This window comes from Sus scrofa, chromosome 15 (assembly GCF_000003025.6).
Source record: "Sus scrofa isolate TJ Tabasco breed Duroc chromosome 15, Sscrofa11.1, whole genome shotgun sequence".
Taxonomy (NCBI): domain Eukaryota; kingdom Metazoa; phylum Chordata; class Mammalia; order Artiodactyla; family Suidae; genus Sus; species Sus scrofa.
In genome coordinates, this window is record NC_010457.5 from 109,459,597 (window position 1) to 109,487,383 (window position 27,787).

The 27,787-nt window shown below is 43.1% G+C and overlaps 1 protein-coding gene across 8 annotated transcripts in view; it reads right to left on the minus strand.

Annotated features, from left to right (window-relative positions):
* The window catches only part of GPR1 (G protein-coupled receptor 1), a 61,854-nt gene continuing 41,548 nt past the window's right edge, over nt 7,482-27,787 (minus strand). For 4 of the 8 annotated variants that reach the window (XM_021074587.1, XM_005672112.3, XM_005672113.3 and 1 more), the window contains 2 exons: nt 19,078-19,146; nt 7,482-9,140 (listed from right to left, as the gene is read on the minus strand). In XM_021074587.1, the coding sequence (XP_020930246.1) occupies nt 8,045-9,112 (1,068 nt within the window). In that variant the 5' untranslated portion in view covers nt 9,113-9,140; nt 19,078-19,146 and the 3' untranslated portion in view covers nt 7,482-8,044. 8 annotated transcript variants of the gene reach the window in all.

Consider the following 27,787-nt stretch of genomic DNA (forward strand, 5'->3'; position numbering starts at 1 on the left):
AGTTTTTTTTAAAAAAAGAAAAACTATTCTAGGGTGGTGAAAAAGACAGAATGATAAAGGCAAGAACAAAAAAAGTAAAAGCAAAACCAAAAAAAAAAAAATAGGGGAGTTATCTTGTGCAGCAGTTAAGGATTTGGTTTTGTCACTGCAGGTTGGGGTCGCTGCTGTGGTGCAGGTTCAGATTCCAAAAAAAAAAAAAAAAAAGAAGAAAGGCAAGAATGAGATTAGAGATTGTGAGAGGCAATTAGACAAGTTTAGCTGGATTTTGCAGTGTCAGTTTGGGATTAGAGTGAGGCTAAATTGTGGAAGCATCTGAGTTACAGTCTGGGTTATTGTATGAGGACAATGGTGAGGCTGGTTTCCAAGCCAAAGACAAAGGCAAAGCAGGGAGTTCCCGTCGTTGTGGCACAGTGGTTAACGAATCCGACTATGAACCATGAGGTTGTGGGTTTGATCCCTGCCCTTGCTCAGTGGGTTAAGGATCCGGCGTTGCCGTGAGCTGTGTGTGGTGCAGGTTGCAGATGAAGCTCGGATCCCGCGTTGCTGTGGCTGTGGTGTAGGCCAGTGGCTACAGCTCCGATTCAACCCCTAGCCTGGGAACCTCCATATGCCGTGGGAGCGGGCCTAGAAAGGGCAGAAAGACCAAAAAAAAGAAAAGAAAAGGCAAAGCATAGATGGGGGGAAAGGGTTGGGGGGTGGTGAGGTGAAATAATAGAAAGGGATTAAGAGGGATAGACTTCCAGTTATAAGTCATGGGAATGTAATGTACAGAATAGGGAATATAGTTAATTTTTTCTTTCTTTTGTCGTTTGTCTTTTTGAGGGCGGTACCCATGGCATAGGGAGGTTCCCAGGCTAGGGGTCCAATCGGAGCTGTAGCTGCCAGCCTATACCACAGCTACAGCAGCTTGAGATCCAAGCCATGTCTGTGGCCTACACCACAGCTCACAGCAATGCTGGATCCTTAACCCACTGAGCGAGGCCAGAGAATGAACCTGCAATCTCATGGTTCCTAGTCGGATTCGTTTATGCTACGCCATGACGGGAACTCCAGTTAATAAAATTATAGTAACTATATGATGACAGATGGTTGCTACACTTTTTGTAGTGTATACTAAAAACATTTTAATGTATGTAAATGTCAAATCACCATGTTGTAAACTGAAACTAATTAATATTGTATGCCAACTATATTTCTGTTTAAAAAAAAAGGCAGAACTATGCACTGGAGGTGATTCTGATAGAAGCAGGGAAATAAGAGGACTGTTAGGTTTTAATAAACAGAAACGGCTAGACTATGGCATATGTGAAACATTTTATAAATTTAACATATTTGCTTTGGAAAGTAATGGAGACTTTCCAACAAGCTTTTCCAGTTTAACAGCAACACTGAAAAATGCTTATTCTTTTTCATTGGCTGTAACTGAAAAATAAGCTTATGGACAAAGATACAAATGTGAAGAGTTGCTTTAGTGTTTTGGGATATGCCTATATATTTTTTCCCAAACAAACACAGTTTGGCAATGGCAGGTATTATCCTTGGAATAAAAAAATAAAAAAAAATGCTTGCCTCACATACATTGTCTAATATGAACCGCATTATAATAAGCCTGTGAGATAAACAAAGCAGACATTGTTATCACTACTTATAAATGAGGACACAACTCTGAAAGATGACCCCCAGTTGGTCATCTAGTAAGTGAGAGAGGAGGAACTCAGCCTAGGTCTTCATGGACCAGATAAAGTATTGGCGATAGAATGGGGAAAGTTCTTCATCCCTGCCTTTAGATGATTTGATCCTGTTTCATCAGTACAACCTTTGCTTCATATCCTCAATTAGGAAGAGTAAGAAGATAATATCACACAAGGGTAAACTTAAAATGGAAATTGAGAGAATTCCTATAGCGGCACAGCAGAAACGAATCTGACTAGTTATCCATGAAGATGTGGATTCGATCCCTGGCCTCGCTCAGTGGGTTAAGGATCAAGCATTGCAGTGAGCTGCAGTGTAGACCAGCAGTTACAGCTCTGATTCAGTCCCTAGCCTGGGAATTTCCATATGCCACAGGTGCAGCCCTAAAAAGCAAAAAATCAAAATTAAAAAAAATTGCATTAGGAAAATGTCCCAAGTGGAAGTCTGTCATTTGGAATGTTATTGGCCTGAATAGCTTTTAGTAAAGTAAAAAATCAAAGGAAACTATATGTAGACATGTAAAACCCCACCCCTCAAGGAACGGCTGCTCATATGTAAGAATACTGAACTATGGATTGCCATTCTAGCCTGATGCTCACCTGTGAATCTTCTGTCCTCACTTTGTATCTATAAAATGGGACTATTCTCTTTTCTGAACACAGCCTGTTTTCCAACCCCTAAACATTTGTTCTTGCTATGGCACGTACCTGAAATGGCCTCTTTTTTCACCTGCACTTGTTAAAATTATGGCCATTTTTCAAGATGGGTTTAAACTATTTCTTTTAAGAAGTCTTAGAGTTCCTATTGTGGTGCAGTGGGTTAAGAATCAGACTGCAGGGAGTTCCTGTCGTGGCTCAGTGGTTAACGAATCTGACTAGAAACCATGGGGCTTGGATCCAGCATTGCTGTGGCCCTGGCATAGGCCAGCAGCTACAGCTCCGATTCGACCCCTAGCCTGGGAACCTCCATATGCCATGGGTACGGCCCTAGAAAATGCAAAAAAAAAGACAAAAAAAAAAAAAAAAGAATCAGACTGCAGTGGCTTGGATCCCTGCAGAGGTGCACTTTTCATCCCCAGCCCAGCGTTGTGGGTTAAATTCAACCGGATTCAATCCCTGGCCCAGGAACTTCTATATGCCTATGGTACAGCCATTAAAAAAAAAAAAAAAGTCTTTCATTCTGCTTTTCCTGCCCCTTCAGCCTCCTAACCCATAAATTATTTTTCTCTTTTCAGCCATACCTGTGACATACGGATATTCCTAGGCTAGGGAATCAAACCCACACCATAGCAGTGACCCTAGCCACAGCAGTGACAACACCAGATCCTTAACAGCTAGGCCATTAGTGACCCCTAATATTTTTATATAGAATTTATAAATGGCCTTCTTATAAAATTATTTGTGTAAGTTCCCTTGTTTTCCTACAAGATCTTTATGTTCATTCAAGAGGAGGAAAGGATCTAATGCTGATGAAACAATTGCTGTCAGAAGGTGCCAGGAGTTTCACTGAATAAGCATAGTACCAGCTAATATGTGCTAGGTATTTATAGGGCTAAGCATCACTTAAAGTGCTTTACCTGTGTCAATTCACTTCATTTTTACAGTAATCCTACATAGCAGGTACTGCTATTGTGATCCCATTTTGCAGATGGGGGAAGCTGAGGTCTAAAAATTTGGATTAATTCAGCCAAGGTCACAGATCTTGAATATATTGGAGCCATAGTTCAAAGCCAGATAACCTGCCTCGGAGGCTCTGGAACTTGTCCTTGGAAGAGCTTCCTTCCAGTGAGGAGTCAGGTCTGTGTGGGTGGGTCTGTGCTCCAGTCCGAGGAAGCTGGGATTCTTCACTGTTGTGCCAACTAGGCATCCACCATCCTTGCTTCCTCCTCAAATTGCCCCAGTGCCGTCCTCTTCTCCACCCCTCTGTCTTTTCAATCATTCATCCTGCTCTCAGTCATTGGACCCCCAGAGACCCTTCCATCCAGGTTCCAACCGCCAGGGGAGGAGGCTTGGAAATGCCGATCCTGGGTCCAGGCTTGTGTCCTATGCTGCACTTTGGATCTTCCCTCAAGCTGAAAATAAAACATTAACACGTTCCTGCTGGAAAGTGACTATGCTGGTTGCTACTTTCTACTAGTAGAGTCCTGGAAGTTGTGTCCCACCATTAGCTATTTCATTTGACTTGATTTTATTTTATTTTTTTGTCTTTTTAGGGCTGCACCCATGGCATATGGAAGTTCCCAGGCTAGGAACTGCACCTGCCAGCCTATGCCACAGCAGTGTGGGCTCTGGAGCTACACCTGCGACGTACACTACATGTCATGGCAATGCCGGATCTTTAACCCACTGAGCGAAGCCAGGGATCGAACTTGTGTCCTCATGGATACTGGCTGGGTTCGTTACTGCTGAACCATGATGGGAACTCCACTATTAACTATTTTAAAAGCCACCAGGAGTTCCCATTGTAGCTCAGTGGGTTAAAGACCTGATGTAGTCTATGTGAAGATGCCAGTAGGCCTCGCTAAGTGGGTTAAGGATCCAGCGTTGCTGCAAGCTGCAGCGTAGGTGGCAGATGAGGCTCGAATCTGGTGCTGCTGTAGCTGTGGTGTAAGCCAGCTGCTGCAGTTCAAATTCGACCCCTGGCCCAGGAACTTCCATATGTTGCAGGCGTGCCATTAAAAAAAAAAAAGCCACTGAAACCAGTTCTTAGCCTAGGGTACAAGGACTCCCTGAAACTATTTAAAAGCATTTTTCTGTAGAAGGGTCCCATAACTGCTGTTAGATTTTCAAATGAATTCAGAGTATTTATTGACTTTGACTTTTAAAGTTTCCTTTTTATATGCTAGAGCCAGTAATATCTTTCAGGATCTCAAATATTTTCACAGGCCCTTGGAAAGCCCACAGGCCCTGGACGCTGTGCCCCTAGTCTATAGCATGAGAAAAAAAAACCGAACAACTCTGCATAGGTTCCTAACTCACAAAGCTTGGGAAGCAGCACCCAGAAATGTATCTTTCAGACCACAGGCTCCGTAATGTACTTTTGCCCTTGGTTGCTTAATCCCCTTCCTTCCTGCTCAGGCTTCCTCTTTCTCCCCGAGCCTTGAGGGTCCCTTTCTTTGCTAAGCTAGGGATGAGCTTACAGAGTTCTCTTTTCTTTTTTGGGTCCTGCATCTTTTCTCTTGATCCTGGGAAACTATCCCTGAGGGTTGACGGGGACCCCAGAGTGGAATATTGCAAACCCTTGTGGTGAAGGGTCAGGGTTAAGGCTGCACAAAGGGCTGGAAACTCACAATGAGCCTTCCTCTCTCTGCCTCCCCTTAACCCATCTTGGGTACGGCAGAAGCCAGGAAGCTTGGGAGCCACAGAAGTTTGGGATATGCTGAGATGCGCCACATGTTTTTTCAAGGAATAATTTCTAAACCAGATCTGATTGTTGCATGGGGCTAACAGTAAAGTACATGGCCAATAAATGATCTGAGAGCAGCATTTATAAAAACTAAAAGATGAGAAACAAACTCATGGACTTGGGGGAATAGACTTGTGGTTGCCGAGGGGGAGGGGGGAGGAATGGGATGGGCTGGGAGTTTGGGGTTAGTAGATGCAAACTATTGCATTTGGAAATAAAGTGGAGAGATCTTGCTGGATAGCACACGGAACTGTATGTAGTCACTTGTGATGGAACATCATGGAGGATAATGTGAGGAAAAGAATATTATATATGTATGCCTGGGTCACTTTTGGGTCACTTTGTTGTGCGGCGGAAATTGACAGAACATTGTAAATCAACTATAATAGTAAAAACCTTTTTTTTTTTTTTTTTTTGCTATTTTAGGGCCGTGCCTGTGGCATATAGAGGTTCCCAGGCTAGGGGTCAAATTGGAGCTGTAGCCGCTGGCATACACCACAACCACATCAACACCAGATCCTTAACCCTCTGAGTGAGGCCAGGGATCAAACCTGCATCCTCATGGATAATCGTTGGGTTCATTGATCGCTGAGCCACAAAGGGAACTACAAGAAAAATCTTAAAAAACAAAAAAATAAGAGATGAGATGAAAAGGATATCAATTCAAGAAATAGCATAGCTCCCCTCAAAACTTTCAAAATAAAATCAAGATATTATAGACAATATGTTTTAAAAGTTGCTTTAGTTCTCTGGTGGCTCAGCAGGTTAAGGATTTGGCACTATCCTGTGGCTTGGGTCATTGCTGTGGCACGGGTTTGATCTCTTGCCTGGGAACTTCCACATACCATAGGTGCAGCCAAAAAATAAAAATAAAATTGCAGTGAGTAGCAGAGTTTATATTCATAAAAGACAAGGGTAGTGGCAGAGACATGGAAACGGAAACAGCAACAGCAAGGACACAGATTTCCAGTGTTTCTTCATTTCCATCTTTTCTTCTCTGAACAGTCCACAATATTCCTGGTTCTTAGGGCACTTATTACTGTCTTTGTTTTAGGATTCTTTTTATTCAAGTTTCATCTCACATATCAATCTACCATGGTTCTGTATAACTCAGAGTCCTCTCTTTGCTAAAGGGATAAATGAATAGAAGTCAAAATACTATTGCAGTATTAAATGCAACAGATATGCACCAAGAAGAAGTCACTAACTTTAAGGTATACTTCTTGGCTTTATACTGCCATTCATATAAATATAGGAACAGAAGTGAAAATCTCAGTACATCATACGAACTTTCTTTTCCTGAAATCATTGATATTGGGCTGGCCTATCTACTATCTGGATTTCAGCGTTTCATGTTTATAGCAATCTTATATGTACCGGTGCATACCCAGAATTTCTCCAAAATATTTGTATTTATGGTGATATCATGGTATATCATGATGGGTACATATCCCCATCGAGAGGTGGGGTCCATGTCCCCTCCCCTTGAATTTGAGCTGGCCAGCGACTGCTTTGACCAACAGAGTACAGTGGAAGCGATACTGTGCCAGTGTCTGGCATAGTTTTTAAGAGTATTGGAGTTCCCTGGTGTCCCAGTGGGTTAGGGATCAGGTGTTATGACTGCTGTGGCTTGGGTGGCTGCTCTGGTGTGGGTGCAACCCCTGGCCCAGGAATCTGCATGCTACTGCCTCAGCAAAAAAAAAAAAAAAAAAAAAAAAAGTAGAAACTTACACTTAGAGTTTTCCTGTGGTTCAGCAGGTTAAGGAACTGGTGTTGTCACTGCAGCATCTTGGTTCCACCCTCTTCGAGTCCTACTTACTGCCATATAAGAAGTCTGTCCTGCTGTATAGCACAGGGAACTATATCTAGTCACTTGTGATGGAACATGATGGAGGAGAATGTGAGAAAAAGAATATATATATATATATATATGTATGACTGAGTCACTTTGCTGTGCAGTCAAAATTGACAGAACACTGTAAATCAACTATAATGGAAAAAATAAAAATCTTTAAAAAAAAAGTAAAAAGGGGAAAACACACACATACACACAAGTCTACCTACCCTGAGATGCCATGCCAGAATACCCATGAAGAAAGGAGGAGATAGAGGAGAGGAAGGGAGGGGGAGGAGGAGATAGAGGGGGAAGTGGGCCGCTCAGCCAGTCCCCAGCTGTTCCAAACCTCAGCTGGTTAGGTCATCCCAGGTCAGCTGCAGCTCCAGATACTGTGAAGCAGAGAGGCGACCTCCCTTCTGCGCCTTGTTTAAATTCTTGATCCTCAGAATTGTGAGATATAATTACAATAAATTGTTGTTTTAGGCAACTAGATTTTGGGACAGTTTACTAAGCACTCATAGTTAACTGGAAAAAATTTAAACTACTATAACCAATTATTACTTTAATTCATAAACGCACAGACACAGATTACATGAAATAAAGAAATTAAGTACATATACTGCATTTTAAGAACTAGTCCGGGAAGTTCCCTGGTGACCCAGCAGTGAAGGATCTGGCGTTGTCACTGCTATTGGGCAGGTTTTGTCTCTGGCCCAGGAACTTCCACATGCCTCAGAAAGAAAGAATAAGTTAATAGGTTACTTATGCAAAATTAAAGCTTAAGCGCACATTATTTTTACATTTTTAAAATTAGTCATGTCTTTAATATTAAGATTTAGAACTTCAAAAAAGTTATTAAATTGAAAAAGTAGTGTTGATAACTCCTTTACACTATACTTCGTAAGAATAACACAGATAATTTCAGTGGCAGGAGAAAAAGATGAAGATCCTTCTTATGTTTTATATCCACAGAAAAAGGTGATGCCAATAAAATGACCAAAAATAAAAAGAAGATACAGTCAGCTCTATGTCTCAGAAACAAATAATCTGAAAGCATCTGTCAGGGGCCTCACACAAAAGCTGTATACTGACTTGCAGAAGAGTAAGAGTTCATTGGGCTGTTTCTAGGAGACACAGATTTTTGGTTTCAGAGTTCCTGAGCGGCTCGCTCACTGTGCCAGAACAGCTCACTTCCCACAGTGTGTATTTTAGTATCTCAGCAACTGAGGCCCGAAAGCGCACCTGGAATTTCTTGCTAATTAGGACGTAAAGGATGGGGTTCAAGCAACTATTGAGGAAGGCCAAGCCAGTGGAGAGGGGGATCCCAGCCTGCAGCACCTGGTGGAAATAGCTATTGTGGTGAATTGTGAGCTCCCAGATGCTAAATAGGTGATAAGGAGTCCAGCAAATCAAAAAGGCCAGGACCACAGCCAGGATGGTCCAGAAGTGCTTACTGGAGGCCAGGATGCTTCTCTTTTTCACCTTGAAGATGAGACTCAAGTAGCAGATGCTCATGGTCAGCAAAGGGAAGAGGTACCCCACAATAACTTTCACCCAGGTCAGCACATGATGCCTCATCAACACGAGGTCAGGATCTTGCTCGTGGAAGTTGTTATAGCAAACGGTGCGGTTATTGGACTCCAGAGTCTCCCGGAAGAAGAGGGCTGGGCCACCCATTAGCGAAGCCAAAAGCCAAACGACTATGACAATAACCAGCGAATTTCTTAGGGTCCGGTACCGATGAGATAAGACAGGGTGGATCAAGTAGATATAGCGGTCCAGGCTGATCACCGTCAGGAAGAAAACACTGGCAAACATGTTCAGCTGAGCAATGAAGGCATTGGCCTTACACAAACAGATGCCAAAGGGCCAGTGGAAACTCATGGCCACGTAGGAGATGTACAGGGGCAGGAAGAGAAGAAAAATGAAATCCGCGATGGCTAGATTGAGGAACCAGAGCGTAGTGACCGTCTTCTTCCACTTGAATCCGGTGAACCAAATGACGATGGCATTGCCCGGGATGCCCAGGACAAACGCTAAACAATACAGCACCAGGGAGACCCAGTGAACGACTCCCAGGTGCGCTTTCTCCTCCAAGTCGGTCCCTGGAGAGTAATATTCCAGGGCATAGGAGTAGTTCTCAAATTCTTCAAATAACGTTTCCTCTAGATCTTCCATGGCCTTGCTAAGTGCAGAATGAAGAAACCTGTGGAAGCCAATTTATAAGGAAAAAAAAACAACTTTTAAAAGAAGAAGAAATGTTGGAGTTCCCGTCGCGGCTCAGTGGTTCATGAATCCAACTAGGAACCATAAGTTTTCGGGTTCGATCCCTGGCCTTGCTCAGTGGGTTAAGGATCTGGCATTGCCATGAGCTGTAGTGTAGGCTGCAGACGCGGCTAGGATCCTGTGTGGCTATGGCTGTGGCTGTGGTATAGGTCGGCAGCTACAGCTCCAATTAGACCCCTAGCCTGGGAACCTCCGTATGCCTCAGGTGTGGCCCTAGAAAAGACAAAAAAGAAAAAAAATAAAAATAAAACAAAAGCATGGAGTTGGCATCGTGGCTCAGCAGAAATGAATCTGACTAGGATCCATGAGGTTGCAGGTTCGATCCCTGGATTCACTCAGTGGGCTAAGGATCCGGCATTGCCATGAGGTACGGTGTAGGTCGAAGATATATATGGCTTGGATCTGAAGTTTCTGTGGCTGTAGTGTAGGCCAGCAGCTTCAGCTCTGATTTGACCCCTATCCTGGGAACCTCCATATGCTGCAGGTGCAGCCCCAAAAAGCAAAAAAAAAAAAAAAGAAAGAAAGAAAGAAAAAAAAAGTAATTTGGAGTTCCTTCTATGGTGCAGTGGATTAAGAATCCCTGAGGGTTTGATCCCTGGCTCAGCATAGTGGGTTAAAGAATCCAGTGTTGCCACAGCTGTGGATAGGTTGCTGCTGTGGCTTGGATTCAATCCGTGGCCCAGAAACTTGCATATGTCATAGGTGAGGCCTTAAAAATTAAGGGAAAAAAAAAACTCAAAAAACAAAAGCAATTCATTAGCATGCTCCCACCCCCGACCCAGCCAACTTTTTTAAAATTTGTAATATTAGGTTCAAGTGCCATCTTTTCTCGCAAACACTGTCTTTTCTTTTTAGGGCCGGAGCAGCATCTACGACTTATACCACAGTCCATGGCAACATTGGATCCTTAACCCGCTGAGCAAGACCAGGGATCTAATCTGTATCCTCATGGATACTAATCAGATTTTTAACCTGCTGAGCCACAACAGGAACTCCTGGAAAGATTATCTGATGTTACCTTCCCCCAGAGAATTATAATACATATTAATCATTATCATTATACCCAATAGTCAATGCTATTAGGAATTTGCTAGATGTCAGGCATGTATGATCTAATTTGATCCTTGAAAGAAGGATATTAAGTGAGTAAGTACTATTTTTCCTATTTATAAGAAAAAATACTGAAGCTTCGAGAAGCCTAGTGACTTTCCCAGTATCACACAACTGATAATCGGAGAGTCAGGATCTAAACTCAGATCTGCTGAACCCAGATCCTGAGCTCTTAACCCCGACAACATTCCCTCTTCTGTCCTACTCCTCTGATTGTACTTACTACACTACACTGTTGTGCATGTGTCTCTAATTTCTGCCCTACCAACCTGTGAACTCCTGGAGAACGACTGTCATCTCTACAACCACCCCCTCCAGAGTCTCATGCAGGTTGTATATTAACCTATATCACAGGTGCTCAACATGCGCTCAGTAAATGCTTGGTTCTGCTGTGAACTCTGTTCAGAACCAAATGTAATTTTAAAGGCTTGGGTGAAAGTGAGTTCACCCTTAAGTCACTTCATGCCAGAATCTCTCGGACCTTGACCCACAGTTCTACCTTCAAGATCTAACCTTGTTTCTTGCCACCAAGTCTTTTCTTTCATGGGTCCCCAAACTGGCTTCTTTTCTGCTGCCTCTTTCTTCCAGGTGTAGGCTCTTACTCTGCCCTCCTCATCCTTCTGGTGGCTGACCCTCTGCCATGTCGAGCCCTTTCCAGCCTAATCTCCAACTCCCTGTCTTGGTTTTCTGACTGGATACCAGGACTCCCTTACCTTCCTGGTGCCTATGACCTGATCTTTAGCAATTATAAAGCAAAATGGCCCGAGGTCACCTTACAAAACTCCAAGCAGTGAGTAGAGAGAACCTCATTTTCCAGACATAGAAAAAGCCAGTGGAGGACATTTAATTGCACACAATCACTATCCTCACCAAGGCAGAGGCTTCCCCCTTCCAATGTCATTTCTGACCCTGCAGGGCCAGAATGGTCACAGGACCTGATGAACCACCCCTCTTCCCAATTCTCTTGGGGAAGGGCAAGCGGGTACCTTGAGGATGAGTGATCCTTCTGAACAGAATCCCTTCAAAGGGAAAGCCCTGTTCCTCCAGTTCTCTGGTGGCACAGCGAGTTATAGGATCCGGCGTAGGAGTTCCTGCTGTGGCTCAGTAGAAACGAACCTGACTAGCATCCATGAGGATGTGGGTTCGATCACTGGCCCTGCTCTGTGCATTAAGGATCCGGCACTGCTGTGAGCTGTGATGTAGTTCGAAGATGTGGCTCGGATCCTGCATTGCTGTGGCTGTGGTGTAGGCCGGCAGCTACAGCTCCATTTCTACCCCTAGCCTGGGAACTTTCATATGCCACACCTGGGGCCCCCCAAAACAAAAGAAAACAACAAACAAACAAAAAAATCCAAAGGATCCGGTATTGTCACTGCAGCAGCTCAGTCACTTCTGTGGCACAGGTTCAGACCCAGGAAATTCCACATGCCACAGGCATAGCCGAAAAAAGAAAAAAAGAGAAAAAAGAAGAAAGCCCTGTTCCTGATTAACTATGCTCCAGTAAAACTTAAAACAAAAACAACAAAAAAGAAAGCCCTGTTTCAGAGAAGTTCCTAATCTAGAAAGCAGAAGAGTAGGTTGGATGCATTGACCAGTTCAGGCTTGGAGAAAGATCTTCAAGAGAAGGTAAATACCGCCTAGCTGAACCCTTCACTGGAACTATAAGCTAGAAATTCCCCTATGACTTAGAGCAGATGTTTTTGTGCTGGTGAGGGTGAGAGGGAGGGGTGGGATGGAGAAAAGGAGAAGTAAGGCAGAATTCAGCAAGTACCCTACCAAGTCCTTGGTTGGTCAGTTAACCCTTGAGGGTGATATTGGTATACTGCTTTCCAATTTCTAGGCACCTCCAGATCAAGTTAAGTTTCCAAATCTTGCTTAGACTACCCCAAATATCTAGAGACTAGCTGTATTAGTTTCCTAAGGCTGTTGTAACAAAGTATTCTAAATGGAGTAGCTTCAGATAACAGATATTTATCATCTCAAAGTCTGGAAAACACTGAAATCAAGGGGTAGGCACAGTTGTTGCCTTCTGAGGGCTCTCGGTGAGAACCTTCTTGTCTAGATTCTGATGGTTCACTGGCAAATGTTGGCAGTCCTTGGCTTGTACATGCAACACAAGATGTTTGACCTCTTCATTCTATGCCAGAGTCTCAGGCCTTCCCCTACCCTTTTCCTCTTCTTTTCATTGGCTGGATGAGGATGCAGTGGTGAGTCACCATGTATCATGTGGATGAGGAAAACATAATTTTTCACAAAATAGAAGCTTGGGTCCCTGGGTGACCTTATGGAGCAGAGCGGCCCTGCTTTGTTCTCTAGACTCACCTCTTTCTGGATTACAAAGTGAGAAAATATTTCCCCCACTATTCTTTTGGGCTTTTGTTAAAGCAGGTGCACCTGTACCCTAACTAATATAGCTTCTCTAGGCGTTTCCTTTAAGCAGTGTGGTGGAGACCTGGCAGTGCTCATCTCCTGTGAAAAGATGTTACAAGAAATGCTTTTGGGAGTTCCCATCGTGGCACAGCGAAAATGAATCTGACTAGTATCCACGACGACGAGGGTTCAATCCCTGGCCTCGCTCAGTGGGTTAAGGATCTGGCATTGCTGTGAGCTGTGGTGTAGGTCACAGTCGTGGCTCAGATTCTGCGTTGCTGTGGCTCTGATTTGACTCCTAGCCTGGAAACCTCCATATGCTGTAGGTGAGGCCCTAAAAAGATAAAAAAGAAAAGAAAAAGAAAAGAAAAGAAAAAAACAATTGAGGTAGGAGCTACTCCTAACCCTTGTCATGTCTTTCAAAAAAGAGAGAGGGGAGCTTCCTTTAGGGAGAACAGAAAGAGGAAGAAGCTGGCTTTGGAAGGAGGATCTCTCTTACCCCAGCAAGGGTCAAGGAACAATTTAAAGAACACCCTTTTTAGCCGTGAAGGCAGAGCCATGAGCGAGTTTTGCAACTGACTATGGTGAGCTGGTAAGGCTCCCGCTTTTTTTTTTTTTTTTTTTTTTTTTTTTTTTTTTGGCCACAGACCCAGCAACATAGGATGGTAGGATATGAGCTGCATCTTCAACCTACGCCACAGCTCATGGCAATGCTAGATTCCCTCATGGACGCTATTTGAATTTGTTTCCTCTGAGCCACAAAGGGGAGTCCCAAGCCTCCTGCTTTCTAAGGAAACGAGAGGCAGATCTAGAGTAGTGTTGATAACAGGCCTATGTTATTTGGACAGAGTTAAATGACCTCTGCCATTTATTTCATAATTTAAATGTCCCAAGTGCAAGTAGCTTAATTCGTGCAGTTGTCCAAGTTGAGGAGATGATGGGATTTGGGTGAACCAAAGAGCAGTGGGCTTGCTTTCAGTGGAGACCAGCTACTCAGTTCCAGCCAACTGTTTTCATGCGGGAAATGATGGCTTTGTGTTGCCAGAGTTTTTGAAGAATGGCTAAGTATCTATTTTTTTTTTTAAATCTATGTTTTTAAAGTGAAATGTTTCCAACTTCTAATCTATACTGTTTTAAAACAAATGTGGGCCATATTCAGCCCAGCTCTGAATTTGTGACCCCTGGGGAAGGCAAACTCTTTGATAACTCTGAGCTTTTCAACAACGAAGGAGGCTCTACATTAAAATGGAAAGAGGAACTCTCGGGGAGTTCCCGTCGTGGCACAGTGGTTAACGAATCTGACTAGGAACCATGAAGTTGTGGGTTCGATCCCTGGCCTTGCTCAGTGGGTCAAGGATCCGGCGTTGCCGTGAGCTGTGGTGTAGGTTGCAGATGAGGCTCGGATCCCGAGTTGCTGTGTCTCTGGCATAAGCCGGTGGCTACAGCTCCGATTAGACCCCTAGCCTGGGAACCTCCACATGCCGCGGGAGCGGCCCAAGAAATAGCAAAAAGACAAAAAAAAAAAAAAAAAAAAAGAAAGAGGAACTCTCAGTTGGCCTCTGAGAATGATTTGCTCCTTGGTCCCAGTAAGGCAACCAGAAGATTTTATGCTACTTGGGGCTTCACCACAGACCTCATTTTAACCAGTGGATATAGGAGATTGACTATCAGAGTTGACACAGAATTGAGACAGAGTTGACTATCAGAATTTTTTTTTCTGGGAAAAAAAATGCCACAGACAAGTTCCTGACTGGGTTTCTATTAGTTACCAAGGAGGACCATGGTAAGAAAAGCAGAATAATGGATGGATGTCTAGGACCAGAGCTATTCCTCGGAGCTGTAACAAAGCTTCTGGTTCTTAAGAGGGAATGGTGAGTAAACTCCCTGATAAATGACCTTCATCTTGCTTTCTGTCATCTCTGGTTAGAAGACCCTATGTTCCCGCTTCGTCAGTGTTCTAATCCATACAGCTGGGGTCTTTCAACTCTCACTTGTAAGCTCTGCCCTTGCCCCAAACTTGAACTCAACTACATTCCTCATTTGAAGTATAACTTGGCAGTCATCCTGATTCATGGTTCTATCTTTACTCCATTCTTTTTTTTTCTTTTTTCTTTTTTCTTTTTTGGCTCCCACTGCAGCTGCAGCAACACCAGATCTTTTAACCCACTATGCCAGGTGGGGATCGAACCTGTGTCCTGATGCTGCAAAGATGCCACCACTGATCCCACTGGGCCACAGCGGGAACCCCTCTACTTTATTTTGATTTGGGCAACTGGGTTATTGCCTTGTTCCTCATCCTTGCCTCTGAATTCCAGTTTCAGATTGTGATATTTTTGGTTCTCTGGAGAACACTGATGTCTGTTACCTCATTTCCATGACTCCTCACCTTTGCTCTCTGGGAGGATCCAGGTTTCTCTCCCACCTTGGTTAGATGACTCACTTAGTACCCCAAGAAACATTGTCTGACACCAATTCCCATCCCTTCTTGCCACCAAAATCTACATCAGTGGTTCTCCACCAGGGGCAATTTTGCCTCCCAGGGTTATTTGACAGTATGTCTACAGACATTGCTGACTGTCACAACAGGGGATGGGAGATAAGGGGGGGAATGCTACTGGCATCTAGTGGGTAGACACACACACACAATGTACATATGCACATATACACATATACATTTTTTTTTGGAGAAGTGATAGCACGATGTTAGTAAAGACTCATTGGTATAACTAGAGGGATGTCTGGGTGATGGAAAAAAGCTTTGCTGGGCAGTAACCAGAAACAAAGATGGGTAGTGGGTGAATTTAAGTCTTTAAATTCAGGTTTAAAGGAAACATCATTTATTAAACAGGAAAAGTCAAACTGTCTTTCTTGGCTGGCAGTAACTTTCCATTGAGGTATCGTATATTTTTCTCAATTTGGAAGTGCTTTGGAAGTTCCGTCGTGGCGCAGTGGTTAACGAATCCTACTAGGAACCATGAGGTTTCGGGTTCAAGCCTTGGCCTTGGTCAGTGGGTTAAGGATCCGGCATTGCCGTGAACTGTGGTGTAGGTCACAGATGCAGCTTGGATCCTGTGTTGGCTGTGGCTGTGGTGTAGGTCGGCGGCTACAGCTCCAACTCGACCCCTAGCCTGGGAACCTCCATATGCCACGGGAGTGGCTCAAGAAAAGGCAAAAAGACCAAAAAAAAAAAAAAAAAATGGGAAGTGCTTGGAAGAGCACAATAACACTGCCAGGAGGAGGCTTTTCAACTTGTCTGAAGAGAGGAAATAGCTACTGTATTTGTCTTAAACCATATGTGCTGCTGAAAGGCAAATAAATATTTCTGACTGAAATAAGGACTAATACAGATCTATGCGATTTTAAATCTTTTGAGGCTGTATTGCAGAAATGAATATAAACGGGAGCACCCAAGTCCATTAAAAATGTGGGAAAAATGCTTGGTGTGGAGCAAAGTTCAGAGAAGCATCCCTGAAGTTTGTGGTTTTATTGCCAAAGAACATGAAGAGGCATATTTACCCAGGGACGCAGCTGCTGTAAAGCACCAAGTTATGACATTCCTGGGTTATATTTGCTTCGACACTCCACTGACAAGTGTCTAGTTCTGGAGCACAGAACTATTTACTGAGTTAAACAAACTGGTTTCTGACCTTTCAGACTTAAGAGATAGTAAAGCTGAAACTCTTTTCTGAATAAATAGATTTACTCCAGTGTTCTGTCAGAAAGCATAGTGATGGTCTATAAAATCCAGATGATTTTGGGGAAGGACATCTGGTAGAAATGTGTATCATGGAATTCCCATCGTGGCTCAGTGGTAAACGAACCTCACTAGCATCCATAAGGACTTGGGTTCGATCCCTGGCCTTCCCCAGTGGGTTAAGGATCTGGTGTTGCCATGAACTCGTGAATGGTTGTGTAGGCTATAGACGAGGCTTGGATCTCGAGTTGTGGCTGTGGTGTAGGCCGGCAGCTACAGCCCTGATTCAACCCCTAGCCTAGGAATCTCCGTAATCTGTGGGGTTGGCCCTAAAAAGACCAAAAAAAAAAAAAAAAAAAAAAAAGAAAAAAGAATGAAAGAAAGAAAAAGAGAAATGTGTGCCATTAGACTTTTTTTTTAGGGCCACATCCACATCATGTGGAGGTTCCCAGGCTAGGGGTTGTAGCTGCTGGCCTACACCACACCACAGCCACAGCAACACCAGCTCCAAGCCAAGTCTGCGACCTACACCACAGCTCATGGCAATGCCAGATCCTTAACCCACTGAGTGAGGTCAGGGATTGAACCTGCGTCGTCATGGATACTAGTGAGATTTGTTTCCTCTGAGCCATCATGGGAATGCCTCATTAAACTTTTAAATGTGGTTTTAAATGAGGTTTGGCTGTAGAGGGAAACATTTTGTTTATTTGCCTTGATGAAATACAACGATTCCTTCTGGCAGAACATTTAGGGAAGGCAGAGGGGTTTAATTTAGTTCCATATTGTTGAGTTAGATGGGTTCTCATGGACCATTGCAAATATGTATACCTAAGAGAATCTTAAGAAAATTTAAGCTCTAATCTGCATTGCACAGAGAGAAGGATTTCATGTTGCTGACCATTGTCTATATGGATTGCCTGTGTAGAGTTCCCCATACACTCTGATAAAAAAAGAACTCAAGAATGTATCTCCTGTGAAATGTATTTCCCATGAAAACCACAAGGGCCCTTGTTGGAACCTACACTTTCCTTCTGATTGGATGGCAGGAATGAATAGAAAGAATCAATGGACATGAGAAACTCTGGGCGAAAATGGCCGATCCATCACCCAACAAACATACAGGGTCAACCAATATTATTTTTCAAGAGCTGTCTATTTAAGGAAATCTTGTTGCAAAGGATGTGTGTGTGTGTGTGTGTGTGTGTGTGTTGGGGGGGATTATTTGCAGTCATTGCTCAATATTTTCCACTATCAAATATAAACTGTATTCCACACCCCAGATTGTGCTCAAGATGTTTGGCACCCGTAGGATATTTTGCTGCCCTTTGGATGAACACTCTCCACTTGGAAGGTGTTGGGGCACAACAGTGTTTTATAAAGATTCCCTGTTTATTCCCCCAAGAGAAGCAAAGGAAATTTAAATGAAAAGCGAAGGTGGGGTGTGCTATTATTGATGGTTCCTGGGATGGGGCATGTGTGTGTGTGTGTGTGTGTGTGTGTGTGATAGAATGGTGGTTGTCAAGTGGCATAGCCTGTCCTTGCACAGGGAAGCATCTGGTCTGTCTGTAGATCCCTGCCATTTGTTGCTGAATGCCATACATTAAGACAAATGACAATATTCCTTGGCACATTAGGATAAATGAAAGTACTTTGGTTTATCTGGAAAAGATACAACCAAAAAAAAAAAGGGAGTGTTTTGGTAATGAAGGCCTTTGAACTGTCATGCTTCAGCATTTGGATTTTATTCTATTGTCAGTTAGGAGCAAATAAAAGTGTTTGTAGCAGGGAGTGGAATCGCTGTATTTTTGTTTTTGTCAAGTCATCTGGCAACAATTTGGGAGATATTGCTGCAGTTGAAGTCAAAGAGGGAAGGGCCTTAGGCCATGAGGTTAGAATGGAGATGAGGGAGACTTATTTGAAAGATATTCATTAAGGAAATTAATAGAATCTTTCAGGAAGCTTAGCCAACTTCACAGTAACTTTTTTATTGAGTCAGCATTGAAGACCAACCTTGGGAGTTCCCGTCTTGGCGCAGTGTTTAACGAATCTGACTAGGAACCATGAGGTTGCGGGTTCGGTCCCTGCCCTTGCTCAGTGGGTTAAGGATCCGGTGTTGCCGTGAGCTGTGGTGTAGGTTGCAGACGCGGCTCGGATCCCACGTTGCTGTGGCTCTGGCGTAGGCCAGTGGCTACAGCTCCGATTCGACCCCTAGCCTGGGAACCTCCATACACCACGGGAGCGGCCCAAGAAATAGTAAAAAGACAAAAAAAAAAAAAAAAAAAAGAGAAAACCAACCTTGGATAGGAAACCTAGCCTATGCCAGGCATACTAATGTTTCAGTCTTCTTTAAAGGGAGTAGGGTTGGGAAAGAGAAAATTTTTTCTTTTTGGCTGTACATGTGGAAGTTCCCAGGCCAGGGACTGAACCTGCGCCACAGCAGTGACAACGCTGGATCCTTAGCCACTATGCCACCAAGGAATTCCAAAAACATTTTTTCTTTATGAAAAAAAATGCAATTGACTGGAGTGGATATGAAATGACACCTATTTTTACAGTCCTGGGATCAAGGTCTTTTCATAAAAGGTACATGTAGGCTGATTTTCATATTCTAACCCCCATATTTCACTGGGACAGTTTAAGAGGACACAGCACACATTTGAAAGGTCATCATCTACTTACGAACCAGTTGATTTGATGCTTCACCCAGAAGTTAGTGTCCTGATGCGGACAATCTGTATGGCTCTGTTGATTGCTGGGAGGAAAACAAGAGTGAATGGTTAACTTTGGGTCAGGGAGAAACTTTTAGGCTTAATTCCTTTGCAAGACTTTAAGATAATTAACACATGGATAAAATGGAAATATCAGGCCATAAGGTGGTCTATAGCCTCTGGAATCAGAATGTCTGCCTTCAAATCCCAGTCCTGTCTCTTCCTGGTTGTGGAATCTTAGATAAATCACCTACTCCCTTGAAACCTGTCTCCTCATTTATAAAATGACAATAATAATAGTTCTAAATCGTAGGGTTGCTGTGATGATCACCTAAGGATATCCTTGAAAAGTAGTTAGCTAAGTACCTGCCTCATAAAGCATGCTCAATAATTATAGCTATTGATTACTACCAGTTTAAGACTAAAAGCAGTAGAGAGAGGGGAGGGGGCTAGAGGGCAAGTAGAAAGAGAATGGGATTTCTCCGTGTTACTTCATTTCATTTATTTATTTATTTTTTTGCTTTTTAGGGCGGCACCCTTGGCATATGGAGGTTCCCAGGCTAGGGGTCCAATAGGAGCTACAGCTGCTGGCCTACGCCATAGCCATAGCAACGCAGGATCCTTAATCCGCTGAGCAGAGGCCAAGGGTCGAACCCGAAACCTCATGGTTCCTAGTCAGATTCATTTCCGCTGCATGTTACTTCAGACGAGTGGAAGATTTAAGTAGAGATTTTAAAACTCGTTTTGTTTCACGTGCTTTATATTTTGAAAAACATTAAATCTGTTTGGAGTTCACACATTGTAAGATGCCTGCCTCCTGAAAGCAGTTGGGGGAGCCCCCAAATGCCACAATTATTCTCATATCTGACCAAGCATGCTGAGAAAATAGAATATTGTAAAGGGTTATCTTTCTCTTACTTTCTTTTTTTTTTTTTTTTTGGTCTTTTCTAGGGCTGTACCCGAGGCATGTAGAGGTTCCTAGGCTAGGGGTCTAATCGGAGCTGTAGCCACAGCCACACCAAATCCGAGCCGTGTCTGCGACCTACACCACAGCTCACGTCAATGCTGGATCCCCAACCCACTGAGCGAGGCCAGGGATCGAACCCGAAACCTCATGGTTCCTAGTCAGATTCGTTAACCACTGTGCCACGACGGGAACTCCCCTCTTACTTTCTATAAAAAGCTATTTATTCACCTTTTGTTAAAGATTTAGGTCTCTATCTCACTTTCCTCCAAATTTTATCTAGAATCTGGGAAAGAATCACCACCATTAACAATGTAGTGTTTCACAGACTTGGCCAGAGCAGAGAGAAATCCCTAAATCAGCATTTCCTTAAATAGGAATTTTTATGTATGCAAAAAAATGTTTAGCAGGAAGAAGTGGGCACTTAATTTGGAAATCTTGATGAAATAGGACTTCTGTAACTCTTTCTGAAGAACACATGACTAAACAGCTATGGGAGATCTGAGTTGTTCGAGTTACGTTGTGGATATTTTCAGACATATAAGCAGTCAAAACTAAAGCTTCAATCCCTTTTAATGTCTTCTGGGCAATGCTATCTACTGAAGAAATGATTCTGGAAGCAACAGTCACAACAGAATACGTACCAGATTGTAAAACTTCTCTTAGGAGTTGCTGTTGTGGCATAATGGAAACAAATTCGACAAGTATCCATGAGGATGCAGTTAGATCCCCGGCCTCACACAGTGGGTTAAGGATCCTGTGGTGTAGGTCACAGACACGGCTCAGATCCTGCATTGCTGTGGCTGTGGCTGTGGCCGGCAGCTGCAGCTCCAATTCCGCCCCTAGCCTGGGAACTCCCATATGCCACAGGTGCAGCCCTAAAAAACAAGAACAAAAAAAGGTTGAATGTGGAGTTCCTGTCATGGTGCAGCAGAAACCAATCCAACTAGGAACCATGAGGTTGCTGGTTTGATCTCTGATCTCGATCTGTGGGTTAAGGATCCAGTGTTGCCATGAGCTGTGGTGTAGGTTGCAGACTTGGTTTGGATCTGGTATTGCTGTAGCTCTGGCGTAGGCTGGCGTCTACAGCTCCGATTAGACCCCTAGCCTGGGAACCTCCATATGCTGTGGGTATGGCCTTATAAAGACAAAAAATGACAAAAAAAAAAAAAAAGGTTGACCGTGACTATGTTGGTCTGCATCTAGAATCTTTAACCATGACCTGAAATCTCTGCAGACAAAGATGTTCAGAAAAGCCAGGGACACACAATGGAAGTTTGTGCTGCTACCATAAAATACCTCTGTTTTCTATTTCATCATACTTGACACAAAAGATGTTTTGGTCCTTTTTTTTTTTTTTTTAATGGCCACACCCACGGCATATAGAAGTTCCCAGGCCAAAGAAAAACCAAGCAGGAGGCATAACTCTCCCAGACTTCAAGAAATACTACAAAGCCACAGTCATCAAAACAGTGTGGTACTGGTATCAAAACAGACAGACAGACCAATGGAACAGAAGAGAGAACCCAGAAATAAACCCTGACACCTATGGTCAATTAATCTTTGACAAGGGAGGCAAGAACATAAAATGGGAAAAAGAAAGTCTATTCAGCAAGCATTGCTGGGAAAACTGGACAGCTGCATGCAAAGCAATGAAATTAGAACACACCCTCACACCATGCACAAAAATAAACTCAAAATGGCTGAAAGACTTAAATATATGACAGGACACCATCAAACTCCTAGAAGAAAACATAGGCAAAACACTCTCTGACATCAACATCATGAATATTTTCTCAGGTCAGTCTCCCAAAGCAATAGAAATTAGAGCAAAAATAAACCCATGGGACCTCATCAAACTGAAAAGCTTTTGCACAGCAAAGGAAACCCAAAAGAAAACAAAAAGACAACTTTCAGAATGGTAGAAAATAGTTTCAGATGATGCAACGGACAAGGGCTTAATCTCTAGAATATATAAACAATTTATACAACCCAACAGCAAAAAAGCCAATCAATCAATGGAAAAATGGGCAAAAGACCTGAACAGACATTTCTCCAAAGAAGATATACAGATGGCCAGCAAACACATGAAAAAATGCCCAACATCGCTGATTATAAGAGAAATGCAAATCAAAACTACCATGAGATACACCTCACACCAGTCAGAATGGCCATCATTAATAAATCCACAAATAACAAGTGCTGGAGGGGCTGTGGAGTAAACAGAACCCTCCTGCACTGTTGGTGGGAATGGAAACTGGTACAGCCACTATGGAGAACAGTTTGGAGATACCTTAGAAATCTATACATAGAACTTCCATATGACCCCACAATCCCACTCTTAGACATCTATCCAGACAAAACTCTACTTAAAAGAGACACATGCACCTGCATGTTCATTGCAGCACTATTCACAATAGCCAGGACATGGAAACAACCCAAATGTCCATCAACAGATGATTGGGTTAGGAAGATGTGGTATATATACACAATGGAATACTACTAAGCCATAAAAAAGAATGACATAATGCCATTTGCAGCAACATGGATGGAACTAGAGAATCTCATACTGAGTGAAATGAGCCAGAAAGACAAAGACAAATACCATATGATATCACTTATAACTGGAATCTAATATCCAGCACAAATGAACATCTCCACAGAAAAGAAAATCATGGACTTGGAGAAAAGACTTGTGGCTGCCTGATGGGAGGGGGAGGGAGTGGGAGGGATCGGGAGCTTGGGGTTATCAGACACAACTTAGAATAGATTTACAAGGAGATCCTACTGAGAAGCATTGAGAACTATGTCTAGACACTCATGTTGCAACAGAACAAAGGGTGGGGGAAAAAAATGTAATTGTAATGTATACATGTAAGGATAACTTGATCCCCTTGCTGTATAGTGGGAAAACAAAACAAAACAAAACAAACAAACAAACAAGCAAAAAGAAGTTCCCAGGCCAGAGACTGAATCTGAGCCACAGAAACGCCAGATTCTTTAACCTACTGTGCTGGGCCAGGGACAGAATAGAACCTATGCCTCCACAGTGACTGGACCCACTGCAGTCGGATTCTTAACCCACTGAACCACAGTGGGAACTCCAAAGATGTTTTGGTCATAATCATATACTGTCGATGACATTCACAGACATCTAGGAGGAAAATCCAGTTTAGGATAGAAAATGAATTGGCAGCCACTATATGCTTATTTTAATTTGTATCAAGATATTTTCTTTCTAAAATAAAGAGATTAGTCTCCTAATGGAGAAGGAATGATACTCGAGGAACGTGCAAAATATATTGAAGTTGCAGCCACTTCACAAAACAATACGACTCTTCATCCAGAAAGGTAGTTAGTGAACTTGGTAAAGCCGATGGAAGGGAAATTTGTTTTGGCAGCAACAGTCATGTTTTTTTTCAAGACAGCAGCAAAACGTGTGGGGGTGGGGCAGGGAGAAGGGAAGGGCTACAATTTGAGAATTTCCTCCCATTCCTACAAGATGACACCTGAAAATATTTCCGTCTTTTTTATACCTAGAAGGAGACAGATGGGAGTATAAGATAAAACAGTCGTGCAAGACAAGACAAAAAGCACCAGTTTAAAGACTTACCCAGTGATGATAACCACACAGTGGAGAGACAAAATCACTATTGTGATGGTTTGGAGACCTTCTTCATGAACACTTTATTTTTTTTTAAATTTTTTTAAATTTTTTATCTTTTTGCCATTTCTTGGGCCGCTTCTGCGGCATATGGAGGTTCCCAGGCTAGGGGTCCAATCGGAGCTGTAGCCGCTGGCCTACGCCAGAGCCACAGCAACACAGGATCCGAGCCATGTCTGCGACCACAGCTCACAGCAACGCCGGATCCTCAACCTACTGAGCAAGGCCAGGGATCGAACCCACAATCTCATGGTTCTTAGTCGGATTCGTTAACCACTGAGCCACGAGGGGAACTCCTTCATGAACACTTTAAATCGCTTGATGGTGACAAAAGTAAAGCTAACAACCTCAGCCCTTCACTTTGTCATGGTCAGTCTGTACAGTGAAGTTGGTTGAGGTCTGCAAAAAACAGATTTTGAGACCTCTGGAGAAAGAAATGGTGCAAAGCAAAGGACTCTGGAGAGTGAAGGGACTTGAAATGATGTCTGCTGGAACCGTGGAAGGAGTCAGCGAGAAAGGGAGACTGCAGGAGTCTGAGAGCTGTTTGCAGATACTTGAAGATGAGGGATAAAGGAATGTGTTTATTCTGTGTGGTTGCAATATTGGAGCTGTGGCAAAAAAATCAGTTGGCAAGAAAATTTTGGCTTAGCAGAACCAAGAACTTAGAAAACCTGTTTAAAACCTACCAAGCAACAACAAACCAAACAAAAAGATACTGCATTGGGTAGGTGCTAGGGGGCCTGGGCATAGTCTGAATGGCTCATGGTGGGGATACCCTAGAAGGCACTGATGCCTACACTCAGGGGGCCTTAAACTTCATCCATTAAGGGCCAGAATCCATGAGAATAGACATAATTTTTGAGCTCTTATTCTCTATATACTGATTAGGAAACTGAAGGTAAGGAAACTTAAGGAAATTGCAAAAACCATTCAGCTGGCAGGTTGGCGTGGTTAGATTCTTATCCAAATTTGTAAATGTAAAAGTTCTCACTCTCTAGCCACCCCAGGCACAGAAATTCTTTCTCAAGAGTGGTTAAAGCAGTAGTTTCTGAGGATGATACTGAACTTAACAATTCCACTTTACTTTCATAGAGCTGTACTTGCAGCTGAATGAAAAAACAAACAAGACAAAAATCAAACACTTGTCTCAGTAAGTAAGGAAGATAGACAGGAGGAGGCTCAGAGTGATATAAGAGAAAGAAAGCTACTTTCTTTCTTTTTTTTTCCCCTTTATAGGGCTGCACCCACGGCATATGGAGGTTCCCAGGCTTGGGGTCTAATTGGAGCTACAGCTGCCAGCCACAACCACAGCCACAGCAACGCCAGATCCTTAACCCACTGAGCGAGGCCAGGGATCAAACTCGCAACCTCAGGGTTCCTAGTTGGATTCGTTTCCTCTGAGCCATGATGGGAACTCCAGCTACTTCTTACTTCCACCCTTTTTCATCATTCCTCACCTCCCACCCTCCATGCCCTGTGGACCCAGTTTGTGAGAACAATTTTTAACCTTGAGTTCCTGTCATGCTGTGTCAAAGGCCCAGAATTTAGTCTATCTCTGGGCCTGTTCTGATTCTGCTGGTAAAGATACTATACATATGGAAAAGTGAAGAACCAAATTACCAGATCAGGAACCTAAACCAACTCCCATCCAGCCATTACAGCTGGATTCTGAGGACATTCAGGCAAATGCATCTCTTTTTCTGCTCCAGAGCAGGTTAAGTCTCAAATCGTGGTCTCTCTTGATGACCTGGACCACACATGGACTACATTTTCCCAAGAGCCCCTCCTCTGCTCTGCGACACCACTCTGATTCTTCTTGGCCTTAGTAGGGCAAGGGTAATTTCAAAGGATGCATATCCAAGTCCTGGCTTAACACAGGCGCAGGATATGGGTGAGAGAGAAGAAAATCAGAATGGGGAGTTCCCCTCATGGCTCATTGGTAACAAACCCAACTAGTATCCATGAGGACGTGGGTTTGATCCCTGGCCTCGCTCAGTGGGTTAAGGATCTGGCATTGCCGTGAGCTGTGGTCTAAGTCCCAGATATGGCTCAGATCCAGCATTGCTATAGCTGTGGTACAGGCTAGTGGCCACATCTCCAATTCAACCCCTAGCCTGGGAACCTCCATATGCCTCCGGTGCAGCCCTAAAAAAAAAAAAAAAAAGAAAGAAAGAAAAGGAAAGAAGAAAGGAAGCAAAGTTAAACCTGTTTCTAGTTCCCATCAAAGCCTCCAACCAAACCCCACTGTGAGGTTCTGAAGATTCCATTTTGTCCTCTCCATAACAGAGCCCTTGAGGGCAACAGGGTTCATCATGCGAGCAGCGCCCCCTAGAGGCCATCATGGCCCATCATCACATCTCGAGATGTTCATCTGGTCTTCAGTCTGTTTCTTATTAAAAGAAAGGAGAGCTATTTTATCTCAATACACTACTGTAGATCATATGCGATCCATCTCTGAACATCTCAACCCACTCTATCCATTCCAGGACGCTTTTACAATTATCCCAGCCATAGGAATATTTTCTTGTTGGTTTTCCCCATTGGTTCACCTACGAGTTTAGACTGCATGGCGTGAGGCCAAGATTAGGGTGCGGCAAGGCAAGCTGGATCAAGCACAGGGTCAGATCCTGACTTCACTTAAAATTATGATATTTTGTTCAGCATGTATTTTTCTTTTTTTTTTTGCATTAATTGTGATTACTGAAATTTTTGGTGCGTGTTAAATTTCGCCACAATTACCTCACCCTAGTTCCAGCCCTGCCATGACACTTGACCCCACTGACGTCCACGGTCTAGGTAGCCAGCCTGATGTGTTGAAAGAGCATTGGAACTTGGGAGAGGTGATTCTCTAAGTTTTTGTTCTACATTTCATTAGCCGTATGATTTTAGATGAGTCACCTTCTTACTTAGGACCCCAGGTGCCAAATCTGAAAAATACAGGTGGCATTTAGTTTAAACTTTTATGAGAGAGAAGCTCAAAGATAGCAGGACAACATATTCTAGCTCTTGTACTACTCTCTGTGCCTGCAAGTAGCACCAAGTCCAGTGCTTTACACAGAGCAGGTATTCAAAAAATGTTCTAGTAAATGTTTTTTTGAACATAGGAACGAAAATATGGACCAAAGTCCAAAACAAAGACTGCACAAATTAAAATCATACTGCAAATGAAAACAAAACCTCCCCAAACAAGAATACCGTCCCTCCTTCATTCCTTTCAAAGAAAAGAATGAATTTGAAACCATTGATCTTTCTGATTCTTTTAAGTATGGCAAAATCTCATTGCCTTTTTACCACAGGAAATATTCTGTTCAAATATTTTAGGTTTTGAGTGAACCAGACTGTGTAATCATCCATCCCTCAGAGATTTCTTTCCATCTAAAGATACCAGTACCACCCCGATGAGTCACATTTTATAAAATGTAACATCTGTGAGAAAAAGGTTATAAACATGCAGCAGTTCCTAAAACGGCTGTAAGAAAGAATTGCAGAAGAAAGAGAAAGTAACTGGTTGTCTGTATTTAGGTTTGTGCAATTGGAAAGTAGGGAGAGACAGTATTTGTGCATATAGCCCAAACTCCTTTTTATTTTCTTCTCTTCTTTCCTTGGCCAAGGAAGGAAGGGAGGAGGAAGGGTGGAAGGAAAGAAAAAGAAAGGAAGAGAGGGAAGGAGGAAGGGGAGGAGAGAGGAAAGAGGCAAGAAAAGACACTGGTAAAACATATGACTATATTTTCGGGGGGTTTTTGTTTGATTTGGGGGGTTTTTTTGTTTTTTTGTTTTTTGTTTTTAATCTTTTTAGGGCTGCACCTGCAGTATATGGAAGTTTCCAGGTTAGGGGTGGAATTGAGCTACAGCTGCAGGCCCACACCACAGCCACAGCTCACAGCAACACCAGATCCTTAACCCACTGAGTGAGGCCAGGGGTCAAACCCGAGTCCTCATGGATACTAGTCAGGTTCTTTAACACGGAGCCACAATGGGGACTCCATGACTATATTTTAAGAAATCTTTTCTTTATTCTTTTCTTTTTTTTTTTTTTTGGCTACACCAGTGGCATGCG